This window comes from Lissotriton vulgaris, chromosome 1_1 (assembly GCF_964263255.1).
Source record: "Lissotriton vulgaris chromosome 1_1, aLisVul1.2, whole genome shotgun sequence".
In the NCBI taxonomy this organism is placed as follows: domain Eukaryota; kingdom Metazoa; phylum Chordata; class Amphibia; order Caudata; family Salamandridae; genus Lissotriton; species Lissotriton vulgaris.
The window spans coordinates 849,875,455-849,900,076 of NC_141685.1; the positions used below are offsets into that span (position 1 = coordinate 849,875,455).

Consider the following 24,622-nt stretch of genomic DNA (forward strand, 5'->3'; position numbering starts at 1 on the left):
CTGATTTTCGCACCCTGGGCAACCCGAGATCGACTCTCCTGCCCTACGACGTGCGAGGGGACCTCTGGGCACGGACGGACAGTTGCTAGGGGACTGCTGGCCCCGAGGAGACCGAGTTGGGAGTCGGCCGAGGTGTTGCCGAGAGTGAGAAGAAAATGGCGGCGATGAGGTCAGACAGCTCCGGAAATCGACTCTGAGCCGAGTTGTCGCCGGCTGGCGGGAGGCCCTGCAACCGATCGATCGGGCATTGGGGAAGAGGCAACAGCTCCGGAGGTCAAGGGACAGTGATTCGCCCTGCCCGGACTTTGGGGACCCTAGCTGGCCGCCATCTCTATCCTCTCCCTTCCCCCCCCAAGTTTCAGAGGGGGTCGGCCGAACGGTGCTCACCACGTTGGCATTGGACCTGAGGGCACCGGTGGTGGCACCTGATCCTGATCAGCATCAGAGAGTTGGCACCGAATCTCGAGTGCTGGAACTGGACGGACTTTTTGGCCTGTGACGCAGCACCCTGTAATGGCGGCGGCCGGAGGGCTGGCACCCGCGGAACGCGGCGAGGGGGACCTAGCAGAGTCGTCTCAGATAGGTGAGACTCCCCCGCCGGAGTTGGACCAGGAACAGCGGCTGAACCGACGTCTGGACGCCATACTTGATGCGATCACCTCGACCAAGGAGGCGTTGCACCAGGACATAGCACAAGTGGCCTCGGGACTGGGGCTACTGCGAGCGGACCACGCGAAGCTGGCGGATAGGGTCAAGGACCATGATCAGCTGTTGTTGGACCTGAAACCGTCGGTGGTGACCGCGGAACACAAGATCACAGACATACTGGCCCGGCTGGACTCGCTGGAACGACGGGCGGAGGATGCCGAAGGCCGCAACAACGTGCGGGTCGTGGGCCTGCCGGAGCGAATTGAGGGGGAGGATGCGGTGGCCTACATGGAGAACTGGTTTCGTACAGTGGTGGCACCGGAGGGGCTTACTCCTTTCTTTACTCTGGAGCGAGCCCACAGGGTGCCTGCTCGCCCGCCAGGGCTTGGCCGCCCCCCCCCCCCGACCGATGGTGGTGCGGCTCCTCCACTATAAGGACCGGGACCTCCTCATCCAGAGGGCTAGAATGGCAGGCCCGTTTGAGGTGGAAAACTGTAAGGTCACGATCTTCCCGGATTACACTCAGGCGGTCCAGAAGAACAGGGCATCGTTCCTAGCGGTGAAAAAGGAGCTGAGGGAAGAGGGTATACAATATTCCTTGCTCTTTCCGGCCAAGCTGCGGGTCATACTGGACGAGACTACGCATTTCTTCCTGACTCCGGACGAGGCATGGCAGTGGCTGGAATCGTATAGAGCGGGGACGGACAGGTCGCATAAAAGTAGGCGAGATCTGCCTAAGCAACCCCGGATCAGACAATCACAGCGCATCAGGTCCCGCAACAGGCGCCAGCGGGAGAAACGGGAGGCTCAAATGGCTGCGGAAAAGAGAGATGCGCTCGCAGCGACGGCGGCCATCACGGGATCGCAACGGAACAGTGACTTGGTGGAAACGGACTCCGGCGGGGAAGGCAGCAGGACAGGAGAAGACCTTTCAGAAGCGGAGAGCTCGAAGGGGCCGTTGGTAACCCCCCAGACCTCAGATGGGATTTTTTGCGGTTGAGACTGTGTTGGGACTTGGACAAGATCTTATGGTAGGGCGGTATCCTGTTGGTGATGAGCGGGTTGCCGGGAGGGGGGCTGAGTGCACAGAGCGGGATGAGGGCCCGGGGTGTGGGCTCCGCTAGCTGAGGTCGGCGATAACCCACCCCCCGTGGGCCCTTAAGGCCTCCTGTGGTGGAGACCACAGGCTAGGAGAATGGGTAGTTGGTTCGAGGTTTGGATTGGGGCTGACACTGGGTTTGTAGGCTCTGTCCTGGGGAGTGGGGTTTGGGGTGTTCTTTTGTTCAGGGTTTGTTTCGGGGGGGGCAACTGCTTTGGAGGGGATGCGAACTCTCGTTGTTTGACTCGGACTGATCGATGTGGGTATGGGGACGTTACCTAACCTGAAATGCCTAACGTGGAATGTCCGAGGGCTGAGGACTATGGTCAAACGCCACAAAGTGCACGCATATCTGGTGCGCAGGGGGGTCCAGATTGCTATGCTACAAGAAACCCATCTGACCAAAAAAAGAGTGCGCTGCGTTGCAAAAAAGATGGCGGGCCAGGTGTTCGGCACCACTTACTCAGCATATGCCAGGGGGGTATTGATTTGGGTGAGGGCAGGGATACCGTTCCAGGTGCTGAACCAAGTAGTGGACCCTGATGGCAGGTTCGTGGCGGTGGAGGGGAGGTTGTATGGCAGGGATGTGGTTCTCTGTTGTGTGTATGCACCAAACACTGATCAGGCCCGATATTTTGATGGCCTCTCTGGGTCCTTGGCCTCTTTCCTGGCGGGCTCGGTGGTGTTAGGGGGGACTTTAACTCGATCACGGATGTGGCGCTGGACAGGTCCCATCCTCCCCTTGTCGACTCCCCGGTGCGCAAGTTGGCCATGCATAGGAAGGATTGGCAGGACAGATGGGGGCTGCTGGATGTTTGGCGGGAGCAGCACAGGGACGTCAGGGATTATTCCTTTTATTCAGCCCTCCATGCACTACATGTGAGAATAGACTCAGTGCTCTGCAGTGGATCCCTAGCCCCATTAATTTCTCACACGGAGTACCTGGCTAGAACCATCTCGGACCATAACCCCCTACTGGTACATATCCAGTGGCAGCGGGAGCGCTCAGCGATACCAACATGGCGGCTCCGTCCAGACACATTGGAGGACTCAGTATTTAGGGACGCTGTCCAGCAAGGCATCGATCATTACTTTGGCGAAAACGAGGGTACGGCCACGAGCAGGTCCACTGAATGGGATGCGATGAAAGTAGTGGTGAGAGGGGTGTGTCTGGGTAGGTTCTCGAATGCTCGTACGACTGTGTTGAATGAACTTGTGAAAGCGGAGGAGACTGAGAGATTTGGAGCGCCGCAGGCCGGCCAGCCCGGACTTACAATCCCGGTTATTGGAGGCGAAGGAAGTGGTCGCCGCCGCGACGGAACGGTTGAGGTGTTACGACTACAGGCAATACGCCATCAGAGCGCACGCTGAACGGGACAAGGTGGGCACACTCTTGGCCAGACTTGCGAACCCGGAACTCAGGGGCTGCCCGATCCTTAGCATTAGCGACGCACGGGGGGAACTGGTGTATTCCCAGGCGGCGGTGCTGGAGTGCTTTCGGGTGTACTATCAGGAATTGTATCAGAGCCAGTTGGGAGTGGAGGTCCAGGAAATTGTGGAGTACCTAGGGGCGAGGCCGCTTCCGGTCCTAGATGTGGAGGACGCGAAAGAGCTGGGCGGCCCGATTACGCTCACTGAAATACGGGTGGCCATTAAACATATGGCTCGTAATAGGACGCCAGGGGTGGACGGGCTACCAATAGAATTTTATCAGCAGTATGTTGATACCCTGGCCCCCAGGTTGCTGGTGGTGTACACGGAAGCCTATGAGACAGGGGGCTTGCCTGGGTCCATGCGTGAGGCCTTGATAGTTCCGCTCCTAAAACCCGGCAGGGATGCAACAGACGTGAGGTCCTATCGCCCGCTGTCCATGTTGACGGTGGACTACAAGATCCTGAGCCGAATTCTAGCTACCAGACTGGCCCCACACATGACGGGCCTGGTGCACAGGGATCAGGCTGGGTTTATCCCCACGAGGAGCACGGCGCTGAACATCCGCCGCCTGGTGGGGATAATGGACGCCATCTTGGATGGGGACGGGGCCCAAGCGGTCCTGTCGATCGATATTGAAAAGGCCTTTGATAGTCTGGAATGGACTTTCCTGGACGAAGTGCTGGGAAGGTTTGGCATAGGAGAGGGGTTCCACCGATGGACAAGAGTCTTGTATTCCTCGGCTACGGCGCGGGTACGTCTGGGAGGTCTGGTGTCCGCGGCGTACCCAGTGGGTAGGGGCACGAGACAGGGGTGCTCTCTTTCCCCCCTATTGTTCGCTCTGGCGATGGAGCCTTTAGCGGTCCATGCTAGGTCGGGTGACAAGTACACGGGGATCGACAGCGGCGGGCAGCGGCATTACATCTCGCTGTATGCGGACGACCTACTCCTGTACCTCAGCGATACGGAGCGGGCCCTGGAGGGAGCGATGGACCTGTTATCAGAGTTTGGCCGGCTGTCGGGCCTTAAGGTCAACTGGGCAAAGACTTGTGTGTTCCCACTGAGAGCGGAGTCGCCCAACCCTGCTCGCGACTTGGGGGTAGTTTGGGAGCCATCTTGCTTCACCTATCTGGGAGTCCGTATTTACCACGCGACTGCGGACCTGTTGGAGGGCAACTAGGTCGGTGCATTCGGGCACTGAGGGGCAGCATGTCCTTCTGGTCGACCCTCCCCCTGACGGTTCTAGGCAGGATTGCTCTGTTGAAAATGGTGGCACTTCCCCGCCTACTGTACTACTTCCGGACGCTACCTATCTGGATTCCTCAGGGGATTTTTAGAGACCTGAGAACGATGGTCATTGGTTTCCTATGGGGCCATGGCCGCCGTAGGGTGGCTCTGAGCACGCTGCTTCGCCCCAAGATTGAGGGGGGTATGGCCGTGCCTGACTTCGAACTATATTATTTGGCGGCGCAACTGCAGGTCCTCACGCAACATGTGGCCAGAGTGTTTAGGGGACCGGAGGAGTACCGAGAGCTGGGGATACAACGCCATGTGCTGTCTTATATAGTTATGCAGCAGAGACTTGAGTTGCGGGGCCTCACAATGGAGGAACGGACACTCAGGCTGTGCTGGCAGAGGAGCCTTCGGAGAGCGAAGGCGACGCGGCCTTATGCGCCCGAGATTCCGATCGGTATGCTAACGGCCCTGCCACACGGGGGCGATTGGTCCCCATTGCTGGATTGGGAGGAGGCGGGCTTGCAGGTGGTAGGCGACCTGTACATCGATGGGGCTCTGGTACCCTTCGAAGTGCTTCGGGAACAGTTCGGGTTGCCTGACGGGGGGTTTCTCCTGCATGCGGCGGTGGTGGCTGCTATACAGAAGCACTGGAAGGGTGGGCTTATGGAACCGACCACGACTATGGCGTGTCAGTATGTGGTGATGGCAGCGGGCACCTTCAAGGCGGTAACATGCCTCCACAACAGGATGCTGAACGAGGGACTGGAACCGCTCCAGGGGCTCAGGGCCAAATGGGAAGCGAGTGTGGGCAGGCCCATCCCAGACACGGCGTGGGGCCATATTTTGCGACGCACGTGGAAAGGCACGAGAAACGCGTGCTTCCAACAGGTACATTTCTATGTGCTTCATAGGGCCTACTTGACCCCCGATAAAATACGGCGGTATTTCCAGGTACAGGACGCTCGGTGCCCGCGGTGTTCGTTTTCAGGAGCGGACATGGACCATTTGTTTTGGGGTTGCCCGCATTTGGAGGCCTATTGGGCGGAGGTAGGGGACCTTCTAAATGAAGTGACCGATAGGGAGGTGGATTTCGATATGGCGGCGTGTTTGTTACTCTGGTTCCCGCACACCAAACATACCAAGGTAACGAGCAAATTTATTGACTTGGGCCTGATACTGGCGCAAAGGGAAATATCATGGCATTGGAAGTCCAAGGGCGGGCCGTCCACACGGAGGTGGAAGAATGAACTGTTGAGGTGGTCTGAATGCGAGAGTGTGCTCCGGATGAAGCAGGCTGTCAAGCTTGGCAATGAGAATGCTTTGGATGCAGCGCGTGCGTGGGAGTTGGTGGTGCAAGCTTTGCGTGACTCTTTGGTGGACGATGAGGATTGAGTGAATTGGGCCTGTGGACACTGCGAGGCGCACGAACTTGGAGTAGACATTGACTCTATGGCGGGATCCATACTACACATCAGGAAGAAGCACACCATTAGCAGTTGCCGGGGTGGGGACATAGGGGGTTTGTTTAATGGGAGTTCGGGGTGGGTTGGAAGCCTAGGGGTTACCTGTCCGCGAGAGCGACTTCGAGTTACGTAGGGCCAGTGGGGAGCTGCACGGAGAGAGGGATGGCTGGGGGAGTGACCGGGACTGGGGGGCTCTATAGTGCTCGGGGTGGGCTCGGGTGCGGGTAGTAGCATTGATCGCGCAAGTAGAATGGCTGATGGTAGTATTGTTGAGGGTGGTGGGGTAAAATGCGGATACGTACAACGATCTTTAGACCATGGTCCCTATGGGACATTCACCGTGAGGTTTCTTCCTACTATGTAGAGGACTATGCCGCCCGGCCTCCGGGATGCGGGCTGAATGGCTGTGTATGGTATACGTTTTACTGTTGATCGAGGGGGGGCGTCACAAGTGGAATGGTTGACTAATTGTATTCTGTGGTTTCTAACTCTGCAATAAAAACAAATTTAAAAAAAAAAAATGAGGTGGGGCTGCAATTTTTAGAGGACATCTTGATGGCAGGACCCTTATTATTATGGGCCCAAACTGGAAAAATTAAGAAACTGCTTTTACCAGGTCAATCATTTTAGACTGCTTAAACCTGGACGATGCTCCGAAATTTCCTTGGTTGTCCTATACTAATACTACACTGGGGAATTTATTTAATATGGCGGTATGGTCGAACCCTGGAAAAATACAATTAAAAAGAAAGAACTTAAGGCCTCCTTCTTGTCATTTAGACAAAACCGTAGAGCAAAAATGGAACAAAGTAAACAAACTGTGGCTTTATACAAAACATATATGTTAGAAGAGGGAATTAATGGTTATCTGTTGCATGCGACTCACCCGCAGCATCCATTAGTTTTATTGAGGCCGAGATGTGGTATTGTACATTATTGTGTTGCTTTCCCAAAAATAAAGATACATCCTTTAGATAAGGTGCCCTGTCCTTGTGATAATAAGAGTAAACAAAGCACGCTGCATTTTATATTGTTCTGCCAATTTTACTGCAATTTTAGGAATTTTTATTTGAAGCCCCTCTTTGTTAACCGTGGAACCAGGTCCCATAAATTGAATATGAAATTCCTTGTAAGCCTATAAGATCCTTTGACATGTTATAGCGCTACCATGTTTATTTTAAAATCAATTTCCACAAGGGAAAGCTTTGTGTTATAGATTAATAATGGATGACACCAATGTCTGTACTACTTTTTTAATATGTGCCAATTTTTATGTATTATATTGTCTGTGCTTTTATGGCTGTTTTTTAATAGTTGAATAAAGATAATTGAATTGAATCGAGTATTGTATATGACAAATACATCTCGAATTCCTGGAAGCTGCCAAGAATTTCCGGCCAGGATTTAAGGCTGGGAGGACAAAAACAGGAAGCTGCTGTACTGGCTGGCCTCCCCGCAGCAAGCAGCAAGGATTGTGCTTGAAATCACTGATGAGCATGGTAACTTTTTCCATACCCTTTCTGATATTACACAGGTATTTGCCAGGTACTACTACCAGCTCTTATACACAGCTTCCCTAGAAGGGAGACGGAGTCCTCCGCTTAGTTCCTCAATGACGTTCCCCTCACTCCCTCACCTATCATCGACCGAAGCGTGTATGTTGGACGAGCCCTTCACAGCCAAGGAAATGTCTGTGGCATGGTCAGCGATGGCTCCCGGGGAAACTCCCAGCCCTGATGGATTTTCTGCTGAATATTCAAGTATATTTTGCAATATTCTGACCCCTCAATAACTATCCCTCTATAAGGAAGTGGGTCAGACAGGCATCTTTCCCCCCCCCAGAGACAGGCACTGCCACATAAGTGGCGATTCCTCAAATACAACCTCTTTCCACAGCATATGCAGATTACCATCCAATATCTCTCAATAATGGGGAAGTTAATATCTTTGCGACATTACTGACCACCAGTCTCAAACGTGCCCTGCACACACTGATACATCCAGACCAATGCGGCTTGATGTCAGCTACTAGCACAAGACATTGCCTCTTACACTTTCCTGTGGCCCTGGACCACCATCATCTTCTGCCTCCTGACTTAGCCTTACTTTTTATTGATTTAGAAAAGGCTTTCAATACAGTGGTCTGGGGCTACCTCCAGCTAATGCGGATACAGGCAAGGGTCAGGCATTAGTTCTGTGGAATGGTCCGGCCCCCTGTACCTACTCCTTTTTGCGCTCACGATTGACCCAGTAACGCAACTCATCTGTACCGATGCTCAACTGTGTGGGTGGCAATGGAGTGCCTGCCACAAAGATTGCATTGCCTTCTATGCATACAACGTCCTATTGCTATCGGCCTTCTCAGTTTCAAATACCTGGGCATCTGGGTCGCACTGCACCCTGAACTCGCCTGGTCCCTTAATCTCGAGCCCCTGACGCAAAAAGCTAAAGATGACCTCACTAAATGGCAGCCTCTTTCGCTGAACATAATGGGTTGCATAGCTCTGTATAAAATGATGATCCTGCTGCGGTTTCTCTATGTCTTTCAGAACCTGCTACTCCCCATACCATGGCCATGGTTTCGGGCCATGGACAAGATCGCAGCTTCCTTCCTGTGGTGCAGGCCCAGGCCCTGCTTTGCCAATGCTCTTGCCAATGTGCCCCATACAACGGTGGCCTGAGTATGACCATCTCTACCTCTATTATCAAGCCTCTCCTCTCCTAGCAATTCATGACAGGTTTAATGGGGGCTGATCAGATCTCGTCTACCAGTAGGAACTATCCCTTCTAGGGTTCTCTCAAATACTTGCAATGGTCAATGGTTCCCCAATCTCCAACTACACATCTCTAGTGGCCAAAACGGCTCTTCTAGCTTGGAGGGCAGCCTTATGCCACACCCACTGGAACACTAAAGTCACACAACAAACAACTCTCTAGCATGGCACTTGGTGGAGGGAGATGGCAATGTTGCAGGCGTTTGGAAGATGGAACCTTCTTGGTATTTCGCAACTAGGTGACGTCTGGTAGGAGACACACATGTAGTCTTTTTAGGAATGCCAAACCATTTATGCTCTTACTAATACGAGATTCTATAAATACCTTTAATTGAGACACGCTCTTCCATCTCACACCACACATACCAACTCTCTCCCAGAGTTCATCCCGCTGAAGGCTAAACTCCTTTTGGGTGATCTGGGAAAGGGTAGCACCTCCAAAAAGTACAGTAGTTTGATCATCAATGCCCCAAGCATGTTAGCCCATCTCAGAACCCTATGGGAGAACTGGATAGGTCCCCTTGAGGACGATGACTGGAGAGACACACTGATGGCACCGAGGGTTACCACAATTTCTTCCAGTTTGCGGTTAATCCAAACTATCTACCTCTAAACTGCTTATCTCTCCCCAGCTAGATTACACAGAGCGGGCCTCCTTTCTCAACCCACTTGCCCCCTCAGTGGCGACAGTCCTGCTGATTTCTATCACATGCTATGGTTGTTCCCCAAGATTCAAGAGTTCTGGTCTGTGGTGGTGGGAGACCCGACTGAGGTGCTGGGATATGAGGTCCTTCTCTCCACTTTGGTGCTTCTGCTAGGTATCCTCAATGGTTCTGGGGGCACAAGGGCTGATCGGTCCTTCGCAGGTATGGAGCTTATGGTAGCCAAGTGAGACATTGCCACTCGCTGTAAGTCTACTGTCCTCCAACCCTTTTGCAGTGGCACCGGGGAGTGGACTGGTGCCCACAACAAGAAAATACGATCTACGAGGTCAGGGGCTGTCCCCTTAAACATGTCCAAGTTTGGGAGAAATGGCTGGGCCAGTTAGCCTAAGGTCCCAAATCGAGACAGGGGTGCTGCGGATGTTTTGTACTCCTAAACTGTGTCATTTGATTGGCAATGACTTGATCAAACGCTCTATCACTTTCTCCAACAAGTAACTTGGGTGCCATGATGTTGTTTTCTCCACGCAAAATCGATAAAATCTGTTTATATGAAAGAAAGAAAAAAGTTCTTTTAGGATTAGGGATGGGTAGAGGTAAAGGTAAATGAGGGTGGCTTTAGAGTCAGGGGTGGGTAGAGGGAAGGGTGACTTGAGGGTGCTGGGGTGGGTAGAGGTTCTGATAGGCGAGAGTGACTTGAGGTTGCAGGAGAAGGTAGGAGTAAAGGGAAGAGATGGGAACTTGAGGGTTCAGGAGTGGGTAAAGGGTGGTTTTGGGGTGGGTAGAGGTAAGGGAGGGTACTGGCCATTTTAAGGGTTGAAGTTGGGTAGAGGTAACGGTGAAGAATTAATCTTTTGAAATCACTGTGTTTGATGATGCATAAAACGTCTTCTAAATTCTGAAAATGTAACCAACAAATAAGTAAATGCGACACTAAGGCAAAAGTTAATGCAGAAAAACACATACTGTATGGCAGCAATCTTATAGGGACATTGTTTACACCATCATCAATAATAACAAGCATTTACAATGCAATGGTCTCGGCATCATTAGAGGTAGAGCTATTGGCATTGCGCATGACATTTCTTTTTTAAATCATAAATAAATGGCAGTCATTTACATTGCCAATAGCTTAATCGTTAAATTAATGTCATTGTTGCTCACATATGCTGGTATTGTTTTTACGTAGATCTCGAGCAGGATAGGTGAACCAAGGACAGGTGGGTCAGTTAACTGTAATTCGAAGAATATTCCATATGCCATTCTAATACAAAAATTGTCATCTCTGCTAATCCATATTTTGCTTTAAATGGGTTGTTTACGACTTATATTTATAAAGCAGATACACGATAAGGCGTCAGGGTCCCGTTAATTTAGAGCTGCATTTAATAAAATTTGGCAGTGTTCCAGGCGTGCCTCTGGGGCAATAAATGGTACGAATGCGCAATACAGATATTTGGTGTGTGCCCGCTCTGTGCACAAAGCAAGTCCGACACTTTACCACTGTACATGGCCTTGCAGTGTCTCGAGGGCTCAAGTGGCATACATCCACAATAGATGAGAAATCCGAGCCCGAACGTACTGTGAAGCGCAAACGGAGCAACTAAGCATCAAAGGGCAATGAGAAATCATCACGTGTGATGACTGATGAGAACATGTTTAAGATTCTACTTGGCTGGAAATCTGCAGCTGATCAAAATGATGTCATGTTTGTGACTCACATCCATAATTCGCCAATATGACATCATGGATGTAAATTGCAGGTTGCTAACCCACTGATGCTTGTGAAATAACACCGACCAATCAGGTGATAACAAGAATGTTGGCAACATATAAAGCCCAATGCTACCGGTTGAAAGAACTACGTTCCAACACGAACAGGGTTTAGACTGGCGATGGGAAAACACAGCACCTGGTCGCCTTCTCTGTCGTGAGCAGAACCCGACTCTGTTGCTGTCCACAGCCTCGCTCCCTGCCTGCTTCTTTGGTTCACGGTAGGTGAGTCCCTGAAACGTTTGGTTCCCAGCAGTAAGACACCCTGTCAGATGTAAACACCTGCAGCAGTCAGCCATCTTGGATCTTCGCCATAATGTTCCACTCAGAAACATTCCTATGCGGTGCACGGCCCTGTTGTCATATTTATAGTTAAGATAGTTAAGATGAATACAGGTAAACATAAAATGGTGCCTTTTCAAACAAAAAAATGAAAGGTTCTTTTTCTAAATGGCACCATATATTTCTGGATACCTAAGTTCAAAATATATTTCTGAGGGTAAAAATATGACCTTAAAATGTACATATTTAAAAAGTAACAAGGGCTATATTTTGGCACTGCAAGTAATTTGACTTGAAGCTTATTTAATGAGGATATGGGTCACTGATTTCAGGCAGTCGCTCGTGTAGGGCAGTCCCCAAATAACTGCTTTCCACCAAGGGCTTGCAGGAGTCGCCCTGGGTTGCTGTGGTTAACCCACCGGTAACATCTAATCAATGCCAGGATGCGGGTTGGTCGAAAAAAATCACCCACTTCAAGAATAACCATAATCACCCCTTCACCCACCAGCCCCCGGGGACCAGCTCTTCATACAAGTTAACAAGCAGGAGCTGATAAGATAACATTTATAAGAGGTCAGGGGTCAAATGCCAGTCAAAGGCTTTTAACCTCCGGGGTCATAATTAGGAGCTGGTAAAGAGCAGCCTGAGTTCTTTATGGGAAATAAACACAGCGAAGGACAACATGACGAACCAGCGTGGAATTTATAATTCCCCCACAAAGCCAGTTTGATACAAATGATTCCCTCTGACCTGACATCACGTCAAGCCCCTCACACTAATTAACTCAAAAGCAAACAACTGTATTGAAAAGGTATTGATAAAGCACCTTCCATTTCCCTTACGGGGCCTAGAGCATAAACAATGATGCCCAAATCGCAGCTTTATGTGTATTGAAGACGTGGCGCGAGCGTGTGCTTGCGTACACGTATGAAGCACACGTCAGGTAGTCTATAATGCACATATGCACAAACAGCAGTTGCTGTAAAGCCAGTTTATCGAGGCAATGGCATAACCCTCGACCATTAAGGATTTTAACTGACCTTAAGCCTGTCAACTGTAGTTTATTTTATTCAACGTGCGTTTAAAAAGCCTGTGACATAAAATATACATTATGGTAACTTATTATGGTCAAATAATGTCATGGCTGGGATCTGGTGATATTAACAAACAACCAGACTTTTGCTTAATGGTCTCAACAGCAGAACCATCAAAGGCATTAAAAAAACCATACAGACACTTGAATATACACGCACAAGCCTGTGCAAGCGTATATCTGTGTGAACGTGTTTGTGTGTGCGTGCACAGGGATTGTCAAACGTGCGTACACATAAACACTTGCATATAAAACATTTACGTGCAATAACTTTACATACCGCACAAAGGCATGAACATTATCAGACAACAGATTGACGAAGGAGGAGGCGAAGCAGGGTTGGTTTACTTACTTCCAATTACAATGTGTCTGGTGTGAGCGGGGAAGGCATGATTTAGAACCGGGGGTGGGGGGGGGGGGGACTTTAAAAATGCTTATAAATAATGCGGGCGTTCCGGTGCGTTATTATGGTAATTGTGTTCGCGCCGTGGATCAGTCTAGATAATAAGGATTAGTCGCCTGGTGCGTCTGAAGGCACGTCCAGGGCCAGTGGGTGCTCTCGTCTCCCGTGATGGGCTCACAGAGGCACTGCTAGGCCGCTGGTGGCTGGTCCCCGCGAAGCAGCAGGCCGACCCGGAGAGGGTCCCGCGAGGCGGACACACAGACGAGGTCAGGGCAGCCACTGCAGCGGGGTCATGCAGCCCGCAGCTGATATGCACGAATATACTAGGAGGCTCGCAGTGCAGCACTGCGCACAGGCATCACGTGAAGCACTCGCGCCTTGCAGCAGGCATATCACAAAAATGCGCGAAAGATTAGATGCAACGCCAGCAGGTCCCTGTACCTGCAGCAGACATACTACAGACAGTGAAGGGCTCACAAACGCAGCCCTACGGACGGCAGCAGGTCCTTGCACTGTGCAGCAGAAATGCTAAGGGTACACAGTGAGCTGCTCAGAGACCCAAGGCTAGCCAAGGGCATCAGGTCCCCACGCCTTGCACCATACATATCACATACCCAGTGAGGCAGAGGCCCTCTCAAACACACAGCAATGCGTCATACAGTGCAGTGCAACAGGTCACTGCACTCGTTGGCAGAGAGGTCACATATATTTAGAGCAAGCGTCTAAACCAAGGCCTCCCTACCCTACAACCATTCATGCAGTTCTTCCAAGACGCTGTGTCTTTTTTGCACACTTTTCTTAACACTGCCCGACTTCCAGTCAGAGTGGCCATGGACGCACTCACCTTTATTTGCACCCGCAGCCCGGGCAGTCCTATATCCCGCCACGGGCAAACCCAGAGCGGCGCGGCTTACCCACTATCCGCCGACTCCGTCCCATTAGCGCTTAGCATCACAAAAACAAGCAGCCAAAATTGACATGCTGATTGTATCCCCTACTAACAAATAATTTACAACTGCGAGCAGCGCATTCGAATAAAAGCTCATTAAACCCCCAGTTCTCCAATGGGAGGGTAAGACGCCGCACGCAGGCCTTTCTTCGAAATTATCACGTATTCCATTTTTAATGTGTACTGTCTCTAAGTGCATACCAGCGCATGTTGTCTCAGTTATGATTGTCATTTGCATTTCAAAATGTAAGAAATTCACAATTTGGTGACAACGCTCTTTAACGGGAAGCACAGTGCTCCTTTTCACCAGAAAGAGTGCTGGGGAATGGTGGTGGCGACAACAACAACATAAAAAAAGGCGGCCGCAAAGCTCTGAAAATTTTCGGATTCGGGGGGCGTGTTTTTGGCGTTCTGAGTGACAGATGACGTCACAGTCGAAAGAACGCAAAAAAACACACCCCCGAATCCGAAAGACGGGGCTTTATTGGAGTGTCTCCCCTCTCCTCCAATGGTTGGCCTCCGTTTAGGAAGCCAGCCAATGGAGGAGAATGGAGGAGAGAAGCGGGTTCAAGCCCCCATACTCCAAAACACTAAATCTCCTCCCGGCGACTGCGCAAGCGCATCCTACGGTCCTCGACCTAAAAAGGAGTGGCAGACAAAATGTATGTTTCAGAAACTAGCCATATGCCACAAAGTTTTGCTGTTACTAGTTGTTTCCATTGAGCTCTTTGAAATATGGGGATGCGTGAGCTTCAACCTTGATGGTTTCAAGTTGCCTTGAAAAGTACCACAATCCAAAGTTCAAGCAGCACGGAAGAACACAATTCAAGAAATCCAACCAGTACTTGGTTCATGCTCCAAGGACGAAAACACAGAGACGTGAAGCTCAAGTTAGGCTGACATGCGCTCACTAACTAAAAGGAAGAAAATAAGAGTGTCAATAAAGCAAACCAATGGTGAGATCCTTTTAGACTCCCTCATAGTGACTGCAGTCATTTCCCATGTGTTGTCTTTAGTATCTGCATAAAGGGACAATCAAGCAGCATTTGCATGTCCTCTATCTGTCTAGGTAATTTAGCTCATATCACACTTAGCAACTGACACTTTAGTCTTGCATGAGCTTCTGCTGCACATGACCGCATTGCAAATGTTGGTCCTACTGCAGAAGCTTGGAGTCCATCTGCTAATAAAACTTCAGACTCCTAGGGGAGCGGAGCTTGCCGGCGACCAAGATGGCCCCATGAGCCTAGAGCTCTGTCTCGTTGTCAGCATTATCCTGAAATATCCTGCATCAGTACCTGTCTGTCGCGAATGTAACACCCCCCAAGACAGAGGACGGCTAGAGTTTGCCGCTGCAGTCTAGCGTATGCGATTGGTGCCGGAGGTCAGACGATACCAGATGCGGCAAAACGGCGCTGTGGTAGGCCTCGCGCCCACGCCCTGGAGTGCTGCCTGTGCCCGTGCTGCGTCGCAGTACGTGCGGTCTGCAGTTGGGCATAAGAGCCCAGCCAAGAAGACTCCAGAGACAGTGACGTTGAGTGATAGCCCTGGGTGCCCTGGCGACGTCGTTCCACGGCGAGTATCCCGGTGAGACATAGTGGCTCCTCTCGTGGCACATTCACCTGGCTGAGCTGTGAGGGTTCTCGGCGCTTGCACAGGAGCATTGGGGGCCCGGTCTGCTCCGGATCCACAGGAGTGAATCACAAGTGGTAGCGCTCGGTGCCCACATCGCCTGACATCGTTTGGCAGTATGTGGAGAGGCGACAAGACGCAGAGCAAGCTATCCTTCGATCAAAGACGCTCCAAGTCGCAGGAGTCTACAGGCGCGGACAGAGTCAACACGCAAGATGGGGATGACGCAGCAGGGAGCACAGACATTAAAAGCATGCTCATAGCAATGGAAAAAGGCCTCCAGAATAGTATGACGTGCCTAGGCTCGAAGATAGACGCCCTCACCTACAGAATGGACAGAATGGCGGAGCGTCTTGACAAACAACCAGAAAGGCTCGACATGTCAAAAAGAAGGTTAACAGAGGTTGAGGAGGCGCAAACTGAGCTGGACACTGATCATAAAAAGATGGAGAAGCTAATGCAGGCCCTGCAAGACAAAACTGAGGATTTGGAGGCTCGCTCCCGTCGCTGTAATCTACGAATCACAGACCTTCCAGAAACGACTCAGACGGGCAACATGGAAAAGTTTGTTGTAAAGCTCCTGGTTGCCCTCCTCGGAGAGGGGGTATTCTCTCCAATGTTCGTGGTGGAGCGAGCGCACCGCTGGTTGGGCCCGCGCCCGTGCCCTGGAGCACCGCCGCGCCCCATCATTGCCAAGTTGCTCAACTATAGGGACAGAGACGCGGCGCTGCGAATGGCCAGGGACAAGAAATCACTACAGTACGAGGGTTCAGAGATCTCGCTCTATCCAGATTTTACTGCCAGGGTGCAGGAAGCCCGCAAGCACTTAGCCCCGTTCAAAAGACAGCTCAGAGACCTTGGTTTGGATTATGCAATGCTCTATGTAGGGGGTGATGAGTGTGTTTGGCCAAGTTTGTTGGTGTCCTTAGGCTGAATCCTAATTCTTGTAATCAACGTCAGGAGTCCATATGATGTGAAAAAATTGCTTTTATTAAATAAGATTAAAACATGAACAGCCGACACGTGTTTCGCCCCCTGTGGCGATTTGCGCCGGGGCTTTTTCAAGGCTATTTACAATATCATATGTTGGTTTTGCAAGTCTTCATGGTATTGATTTATTTTTCACAAATTCCGATTGTTTTTCAAGATTTGATTTCTCAGGGTACAATCCTTTATGTCTCGTCCTATTTCGTCCGCTCGGTTTCGCCGCTTTCGCAATGTACGATTATGCAATGCTCTACCCTGCTAAACTGCGTGTTAACCGGCAGGGGGTATATTCAAGTGCAGGTGAAGCTAACAGTGTTGTCAGAACTGTTTAAAGACTCGTATTAACTATCTTTTGCTGATGCATATGTCACGGTACAACGAGAGGCTAGAGGAGGGCGCCTAGCAAAGTGTGTATTCGCACTACTTGCTGATTGTGTGGCAACCTCGGTCCCCGCGCGCAATGCACCCCTTTGACCCCCAGGAGGTCATAAAGTTGGGGAAATGGGATAGGGAGAGGGCGGGTAGTGGTGTTTTCTGCAAGGCCTTGTTGTGGGCGTTCTGCTGTGGGTGGGGGTCGGAAGTGTTTTGGTGTTTGGAGCAAATGTTGGGGGGAGGGGGAATTGGTTTCGTTTTTTGAACACACAGTTGTCTGAAAACCCACATAGTGTCCGTACACACACGAGATTCAAGACAGAGAGGAATGGCAAGTATGGCTGAACCAGAGAAACCTGGATACACTGCCAGGATCCGGGCGCTCACATGGAACGTTAGGGGGCTCAATGACCACCGGAAGCTGACAAAAGTGCTGAGTTATCTACAACCAGGGAAAACAAGAAAAGGCTTGGGTCCTGTCACTGACCGGCCTGGACCACTACTATAGAGTAAACAAAAACAGATGGCCGGGCAGGTTGAATTTTAAATAGTACACCACCTAGTCAGAAAAATCACTGGGTTGAACAACCATTAAGTTGAATGAATTAGTACTTTATAAAACACTTTTTTTGAGATTATTTTTCTTATGTCATCAAAAACAAACAGAATATTACACAGATACATATATACATGCAATAAAGTGCAACGAACATATCAAACAATTATGTGTCACAAAGTAATTGTCACATAGAATCACAAGAACAACTGTATAATGCCTCCAATGTTGTAATTATGAGGCACCAGTCCTGAATAAAATACAGACAAACAAGTGGACAAGCTGATAATTAGATCCGCCTACTTGTAAACACCAACCCAAGATATATATTATAATTCAAAAAAGGGTGCTAATTATAGGGATTGCACACGCTAGACTAAGCAATTAGAAATGCATTATTTAATTCCTATAAAGCCCCATATATTTTATATCTTGGATGGAAAGTCAACGCGTTTCGAACCCAATCTGATTCTGCGGGTTCTCCTCAGGACACGGACTGGGGGGTCACTGTCACTGTGAACAATAATTAAAAAATTGGTATCAGTAGGAGAGCTACCTCGTAGGGACCTCACATCTACCAGACTCGTACACTCTTGTAGACCGTTACCTTTTTCATAGTGCGTGGGAGTTCGAGAATTGTAAACCGTTTCCCATCCCTTTTCTGTAAACAGATAAAGCCAAAAGTATCTATTTTAGGTGCTGCCTGACTGACCAAATTACACTCGATTGACTATCCCTTCAGAGAAAGACATACCTTTTTTGTAAACGGTATGGGCGGAGGGGGTGGATGCCGGATCGGTTTTCCCTGTGTTCTTATGTTTGTGAGCTTATGAAATTCCACTGCAGAGAAACAAGCCTAGAGTTATTATGCCTGTCTCAATGCGTGGATAAATATAGCCGGACAAAGTAAGCACGCTTCCTACCTTCTCCATTAGAGAGAGCTTGGCACGGCTGCAGACGTTATCTACAACGGCAGCACGTCGATGTGGCACTCCTACAGGAGACTCATTTGCCGCTATCGAGCAGACTGCTGCATAGTAAAGGTCTGGAGGATAACATCACTGAAGCGGGCTTTACGACTCATGCTAGAGGAGTGCTAACCTGGGTAAATCCCAAATCGAAACTAACTCTTGCTCTCTTGAGAGCGGACACGGAGGGACGCTTTGTAATATCGCGATGCAAAGGTCTGGGGATGGAATTTGTGGTAGTTAATGTTTATGGTCTAAACTATGATCCCCCGGAATTCTATCAGTCCCTGGCAACTACAGCCCGTGAATAGAATACAGCACAGGCCCTTGGGGGTGGGGATTTTAACTTAGTACTTGACCCGGCGCTGGATAGATCCACGGGTCCTACACGCAGACCTTCTGCAGCTGCGCAAACACTACACAGCTTGATCACCAGTTTAGACTTAGAGGATGTGTTGAGGATGAGACATGCAGCTCAAGGGGGGTACACACAGTACTCGGCCTACTATGACATACACACCAGGATTGACTACTGGTTGGCTTCCTCCTCGATGCTGGGACAGATACGGGATTGTAGGGTCCTTCCGCGTACTTTGTCTGACCACTCGCCACTATTATTAGTGCTGGACTCCCCTAGGAGGACGATTCCTCCGTTCACATGGCGATTCCCACCATACTCGCTTCTCGATCCACTGTTCAGAGGGGAGCTAGCGGAGGGGATTGATGTATTTCTTAAGGCCAACTTAGGCTCAGTGACAGCTTCCAATCAGTGTGGGAGGCATTCAAGGTCTACATACGGGGCATAGCTATGTCCAAGCATTCAGTTCTGAAGTCTATTAGGCAAAGACTAACAGAGCTGGAGCGGCAGTTGGCACAGTTAGAGCAGCGGAACTCAGACACAGCTGTAGACGGAGAGATTAAGTCTCTCTTGACCGAATATCATGAGGAAGCAGAGAGAGAAGTTAAACACATGGGAAAGTACGCGATGGCCCGGGCGTACGGAGAGGGATAGAGGCCTGGCTCAGTTCTCGCGAGGATATTGAAAGGGCGGGAGGGAAGACCGCAGGTAACGGAGGTAAGGACTGCGGAGGTCGTGGTCCTTACAGACAAGTTTGATATCGCACAGACGTTCAGAAGCTTCTATACGGAGACCTTGATGATGAAATTCTAGATTACCTGGAACACACAGAACTACCCACACTCGCCAACAAGCATAGGGAATTCCTGATGCTTCCAATAGAGAAAGACGAAAGAGCTGAGGCTCTCGCGGGCATGCGGTCGGGCAGTGCCCCCGGGGCAGATGGGCTCACGGTGGGCTATTATAAAGCATTTCAGGATAAGCTGCTTCTGCACTTATCGATGCTGTTCGATGATATCTGCGTGGAGGGTAGCATGCCGCACTCCATGAGAGAGGCGCTCTTAGTGACTATTCTTAAGCCAGGTAAGGCACATGATGAGTGCACCTCGTACAGGCCCCTCTCCCTGCTGAATGTTGACACAAAAATTTTTGCCAAAGTGTTGGCGAATCGCCTGGCGCTCCTGGCCCCCACGCTAGTCGCGCCGGAACAGGCGGACTTCATCCCAAGTAGAAACCGAACATACAATATTCGAACGGTCCTTGGCACCATACAACACAAAGCCAGACACGAAGGCAATCGCAGTGTTCCTTTACATGGAAAAGGCCTTCGACTCGGTGGAGTGGCCATTTATGTGACACGTGCTGCAGCGAAAGGGACTGGGTCTACCGTTCCTCCCAATGAAAGACTCCCTATACAACAAGCCTAGGGCCAAACTACGGCACGGCAAGTTGGTTACGGACTCCTTCCCAATCTGCAGGGGGACTCGACAGGGGTGTCCCTTGTCTCCCCTGCTGTACGCCCTGGTGGCAGAACTGCTGGCGTGTACACTGCGGGAGTACCATTGCAACGAGGGTATAGGTTTCCCCACATACAGGATTGTGGTCTCGATTACGCGGACGACACTCTGCTGTATGTCCGCGACCCAGAAATAATTTATCATCAATGCTTAGAGAGGTTGTACACTTCAGAGCCCTCTCAGGTCTGAAAGTGAATTGGACGAAGTAATTAGCTTTCCCCCTCACCCCGGTATTTTGACATGGAGTACCCGCTGCTGTGGACCACTGACTCGATCAGATATTTGGGCGTACGGCTTCTCACAGACGCTGCGAATTTATTCAATGAAAACTATGGGGTTGCTTTCAGCAACCTGGAGGACGATGTGGAAGCCTGGTGTAGGCTCCCGCTTTCTCTCCTGGGTCGTATTTCAATCATGAAAATGGTGCTGCTACCTAGACTACTGTTTCTCTTCGATACGATCCCAATTGTGTTGCCTTAAGTTTTCTTTCAGAGACTGACGCAGCTTATGATTAAACTAGCTTGGGCGGGCAAGCACCCCAGAGCAAAGTGGACACTCCTCACACTGCCGTGTAGCATGGGTGGCCTTGGTGCCCCAGACCTGGAGCTTTACTACAGGGTGGCCCAGGCATCACGCTTGCACACCTGGGTACATGGTGATACGTGCATTCCCCATGTTCGGATGGAAAGAGTATTTGCTAACCCACTCCCACTCCCTCCGACGGTCTTCAAACCGGCGAACCGTAGGACGGGGATCTTGGATTCCATTACAGCAACAAATCATGCTTGGCACTGCCTTCTACAGCTACAGGGAGGGGGCGTTGCTATACTCGCCTAGTATGCCTGTGGAATGGGCCCAGTGGCTATCCCCTATCGGGGAGAGGGGCGTGATACAAGCCATGCATAAGCTCCACGTTCAACTTGCGGGGGACCTATTCCAAGATGGGGCAGTTAAATCCTGGGAACAGGTGGAGGGGAGTGGAGGTGCACTTTCCCTGTTACTCCGCTTTCAGTTCAATAGAGTGCGCAGCACCCTTCTAGAACTACTGGGGGACGATATGGCGGAACCGCCGGAGGTCCCTGAACTTACATATATAATAAAGACCGAGGCTCCCCGCACACTACTGACCAATTTATACAGAATCGCTATGACCCACAGAAAGCACTGGTTCACGAAGGCACGGTTGGCCTGGCAAAGGGACTTACAAGTTACAATAGATGACGACATGTGGCGTTACTGTTGTGGAAACACTAGGCGGATATCATTAAATGGTAAGCACAGACTGGTGCATTTCAAATTTCTCAACAGAGTGCATTATACCCCAGAGAGGCTTCATATGTATGGTCTCCGCCAAACAGCAGAGTGTGAGAGATGCCGTGTGCCAGAGGCAGATTTCCTCCACTTAGCGTGGCAGTGCCCGAGAGTATTGGAAGAAAATCTTCATGGAGAGGAGTAAGATAGTGGAGATTGAACTGATCCCGGACCCCACGCTGGAGCTGTTAGGTCCCTCTAGGAGGCTGCCGGGTGCAGTGCGCAGGCTGGTGGACATGGGGATGCTTATGGCTAAGCGTGTGGTTGCACTTTGTTGGATGAGAGGACCAGTACCTACAACTAAACGCTGGGCACATGACATGCTTTACTGCTGCACACAGTCTGAACACTACAGTGAGTTGCTACCCCCTACGAGCCGCCTGAAAAATTTCTGGGGACTGTAACAGACATATATTAGCGGCAGGGGTGCTGCGGATGACTCAGTGGAGGCGGGGGATGGCGGGGCGGGGATGAGGCTGTAGGGCCCTGATAGGTCTTCAAGGCATCACAAGGGTAGCCAGATTTTCAAGCGTAGAGCTCATTTCGGTTCCGACGTTGAGGTAGTCCCAGCAGATTCACTTCCACTGCTTGACGCCACAGGGGGGACTCGGGGTGTCAGGAGGAAGCTATTCTGGGGTCATGATGTGATTGCTGTGATTTCCCCGAGTGTACTGCTGCATGACTACGGGCTAGGAGGGTGTAGGACAGGGCATGGGGAGAGGGAAGGGGGGAGTGGTGGGATATATTGTCCTTTCTGGAAAACCTTTTTTTTTTTTAGATACAGGGTATTTGCCGCCTGCCCGGTCTCAGGTTTTTGGCTGAATGGCTGTGTATGGTTTTGCGGTGGGGCTGGTATATTGGAAAGCTGTCTTGTAGCACTGTGTTTGTTCATTCGGGGGGGAGAGGGGTTTATCGACTGTAGTGATTATGTACTTTAAAATCCAATTAAAAAAAACAACAACAAAAAACTTCAGACTCCTAAGAGCTAAACTGTGACACTATGAAATTAACTTGTCAGTATATCATTTTCTTTATTGTGCAAGGAATACAGAGCATACTTAAACTGGGTTCACCAATCATAGACTACAATGCACAATTAACCTCCCAAGCCTATGACATATTGGTAGATTTAGAAAATTAACACACTCACTGAAAACCAGGCAATCAATCCTCCCAATAACTAGAATGACAACATATAATTAACACTCAAACGTAAGGATACCAAGTTACTCAAGGATGACACACCACCATGTGTGCATTGATTCACTTCAACTTTACAAATCCTTTCTTCAAATCTATCTAGTTGATTCAACCAAAGCAACAAAAACCAGAAGCCCGAGAATACATAAATTTGTGAAATAAAAAGTCAGAACTGGATAATTGTGTTCTTCTGACATAGACTGAAATGGCAGCTATTCTCAACCTGTCAAAGTTTAAATAGATTCAGTTACTAGATGATTCCTTATTAAAAGAATTCAGCTTTTCCAGCTGGAAAAGGTCATTTAATAAATCAGTTTATTAAAAGAGTTGTAAACATTTTTCAGTTCAGCTGACCACTGGACCTACAAACAATAAAACCGCAATTTACCAAATCTGTCACAGCAAAGCACTGGACTAGAAAAGCTGTGTTTGATGACGCAGAATCATTTGGTAACAACAGCAATAATAGGTTATGTGAATGCTGTTACTTTTCGAACTTCATATCAAAATAAAATGGGCTGACCGAGTCACCATGCTTTCAGAAAAAGGCAAAACGAGGGGTCTACAAGCTCATTCAAATTATTTTCTTGAGACTTCACAGATAATGTTTCTATTGCACTGTATCTTGTTAAGTAAGATGGAACTTCACTTCCCCAGGGCTGCTATAGAATCACTATGGATCAGAAAATATATTGTGATTAGAAAATGTGTCTCATCTAAAGCTGTTGGATTCAGGGTCTACTTTAAGTTCCAAGATGGATAGTTCCAACAACATTTTTGTATTGTTCAAGGGCTGAAATGTCACTTTTTGAAGCAGAGCTTAAAAGACTCAGCTTTGGTTAACGAAACAAGAATCTGCTGTGGGTCACATACCACCGAATAGTTTTTTAAAATAAAAATATAGTATTCGAGCAATCATATTTAGTAAAATAAAAATAAAACCAGACAAAATACACACCAATAGCAACAGCACTACTCACAGCACTTACGTATAAGATTTCCCAGACCCGGTCTGCCCATAGGCGAATAAACAGGTGTTGTAACCCGAGAAGGCTCTATCCAACAGTGGCACTGTCAGTTTCTCATACACATTTTCCTGGCTGGCGAAGTTAGGGTGGGACTCATCGAAAGACCAGAAGGAGAAGTCGTACAGAAATTTATGGGCTTGTTTGGTTTCAGGGTGTTGCACAACTGTCTCCTGTCCATTCATGAAGACCACCTGGTAGGTATTTTCGCTTTTCTCTCTAGCAAAACAAAAACAAATTGCAATGTAAAAAACAAAACCATTCATTCATGACTGTCCGTGTTACATATAAAACTGGTAATTTTTCAAGTAATTAGCAACCTCTAATCGAGTTTGTGAAGCTAAAGTATTGGCGGCGGGAAAGTATTTTGAGTAAATGAGGATTAGGAGGTGGCACTCAAATTGCAACGTGGAGTCAGTGGATTTCCTAAGTGAACAAAATGGAGCAGAGTACAAGGTCTATCCCACACTTTTACAAGAATAATTATGACGAGGGGATTTACTAACCACCACCCAGACATTGATGGACATCCGGGGGACCCAGAGAGGTCACTCAATGATGGCAATTTACCCCTTACATTGCTTTTAGAAAGCAAGGCTTCAAGGTAGAAAATACCAAAATGGATCCCACGGGATAATAATCTAAAGGAACAGCTGTGACACCCACCATGAGATCAATGTTACCTCTCCAAAACCCACAATATGCCCAATTTTGTGCACAAGATATACAGCCTTGCAGGAACAATGACAACATCCATAGACCAATAAAGATAAGCTACATACCTTGCATTACCAATATTTCTAACTGACTAATGCTCAGCTGACCAGGACCTTTGTAAGTGGCAAGCTTAAAGATTGCCTCACAGGAGGAAGGGCACACAATT

The 24,622-nt window shown here is 49.5% G+C and overlaps 1 protein-coding gene across 1 annotated transcript in view; it reads right to left on the bottom strand.

Moving 5' to 3' along the window:
• KIF14 (kinesin family member 14) overlaps window positions 1–24,622 on the bottom strand; it is a 625,766-nt gene that overhangs the window by 594,125 nt on the left and 7,019 nt on the right. Inside the window, exon 3 of the mRNA XM_086957758.1 lies at window positions 23,704–23,958. Within this exon, the coding sequence (XP_086813884.1) occupies window positions 23,704–23,958 (255 nt within the window). The remainder of the gene's footprint in view (window positions 1–23,703; window positions 23,959–24,622) is intronic.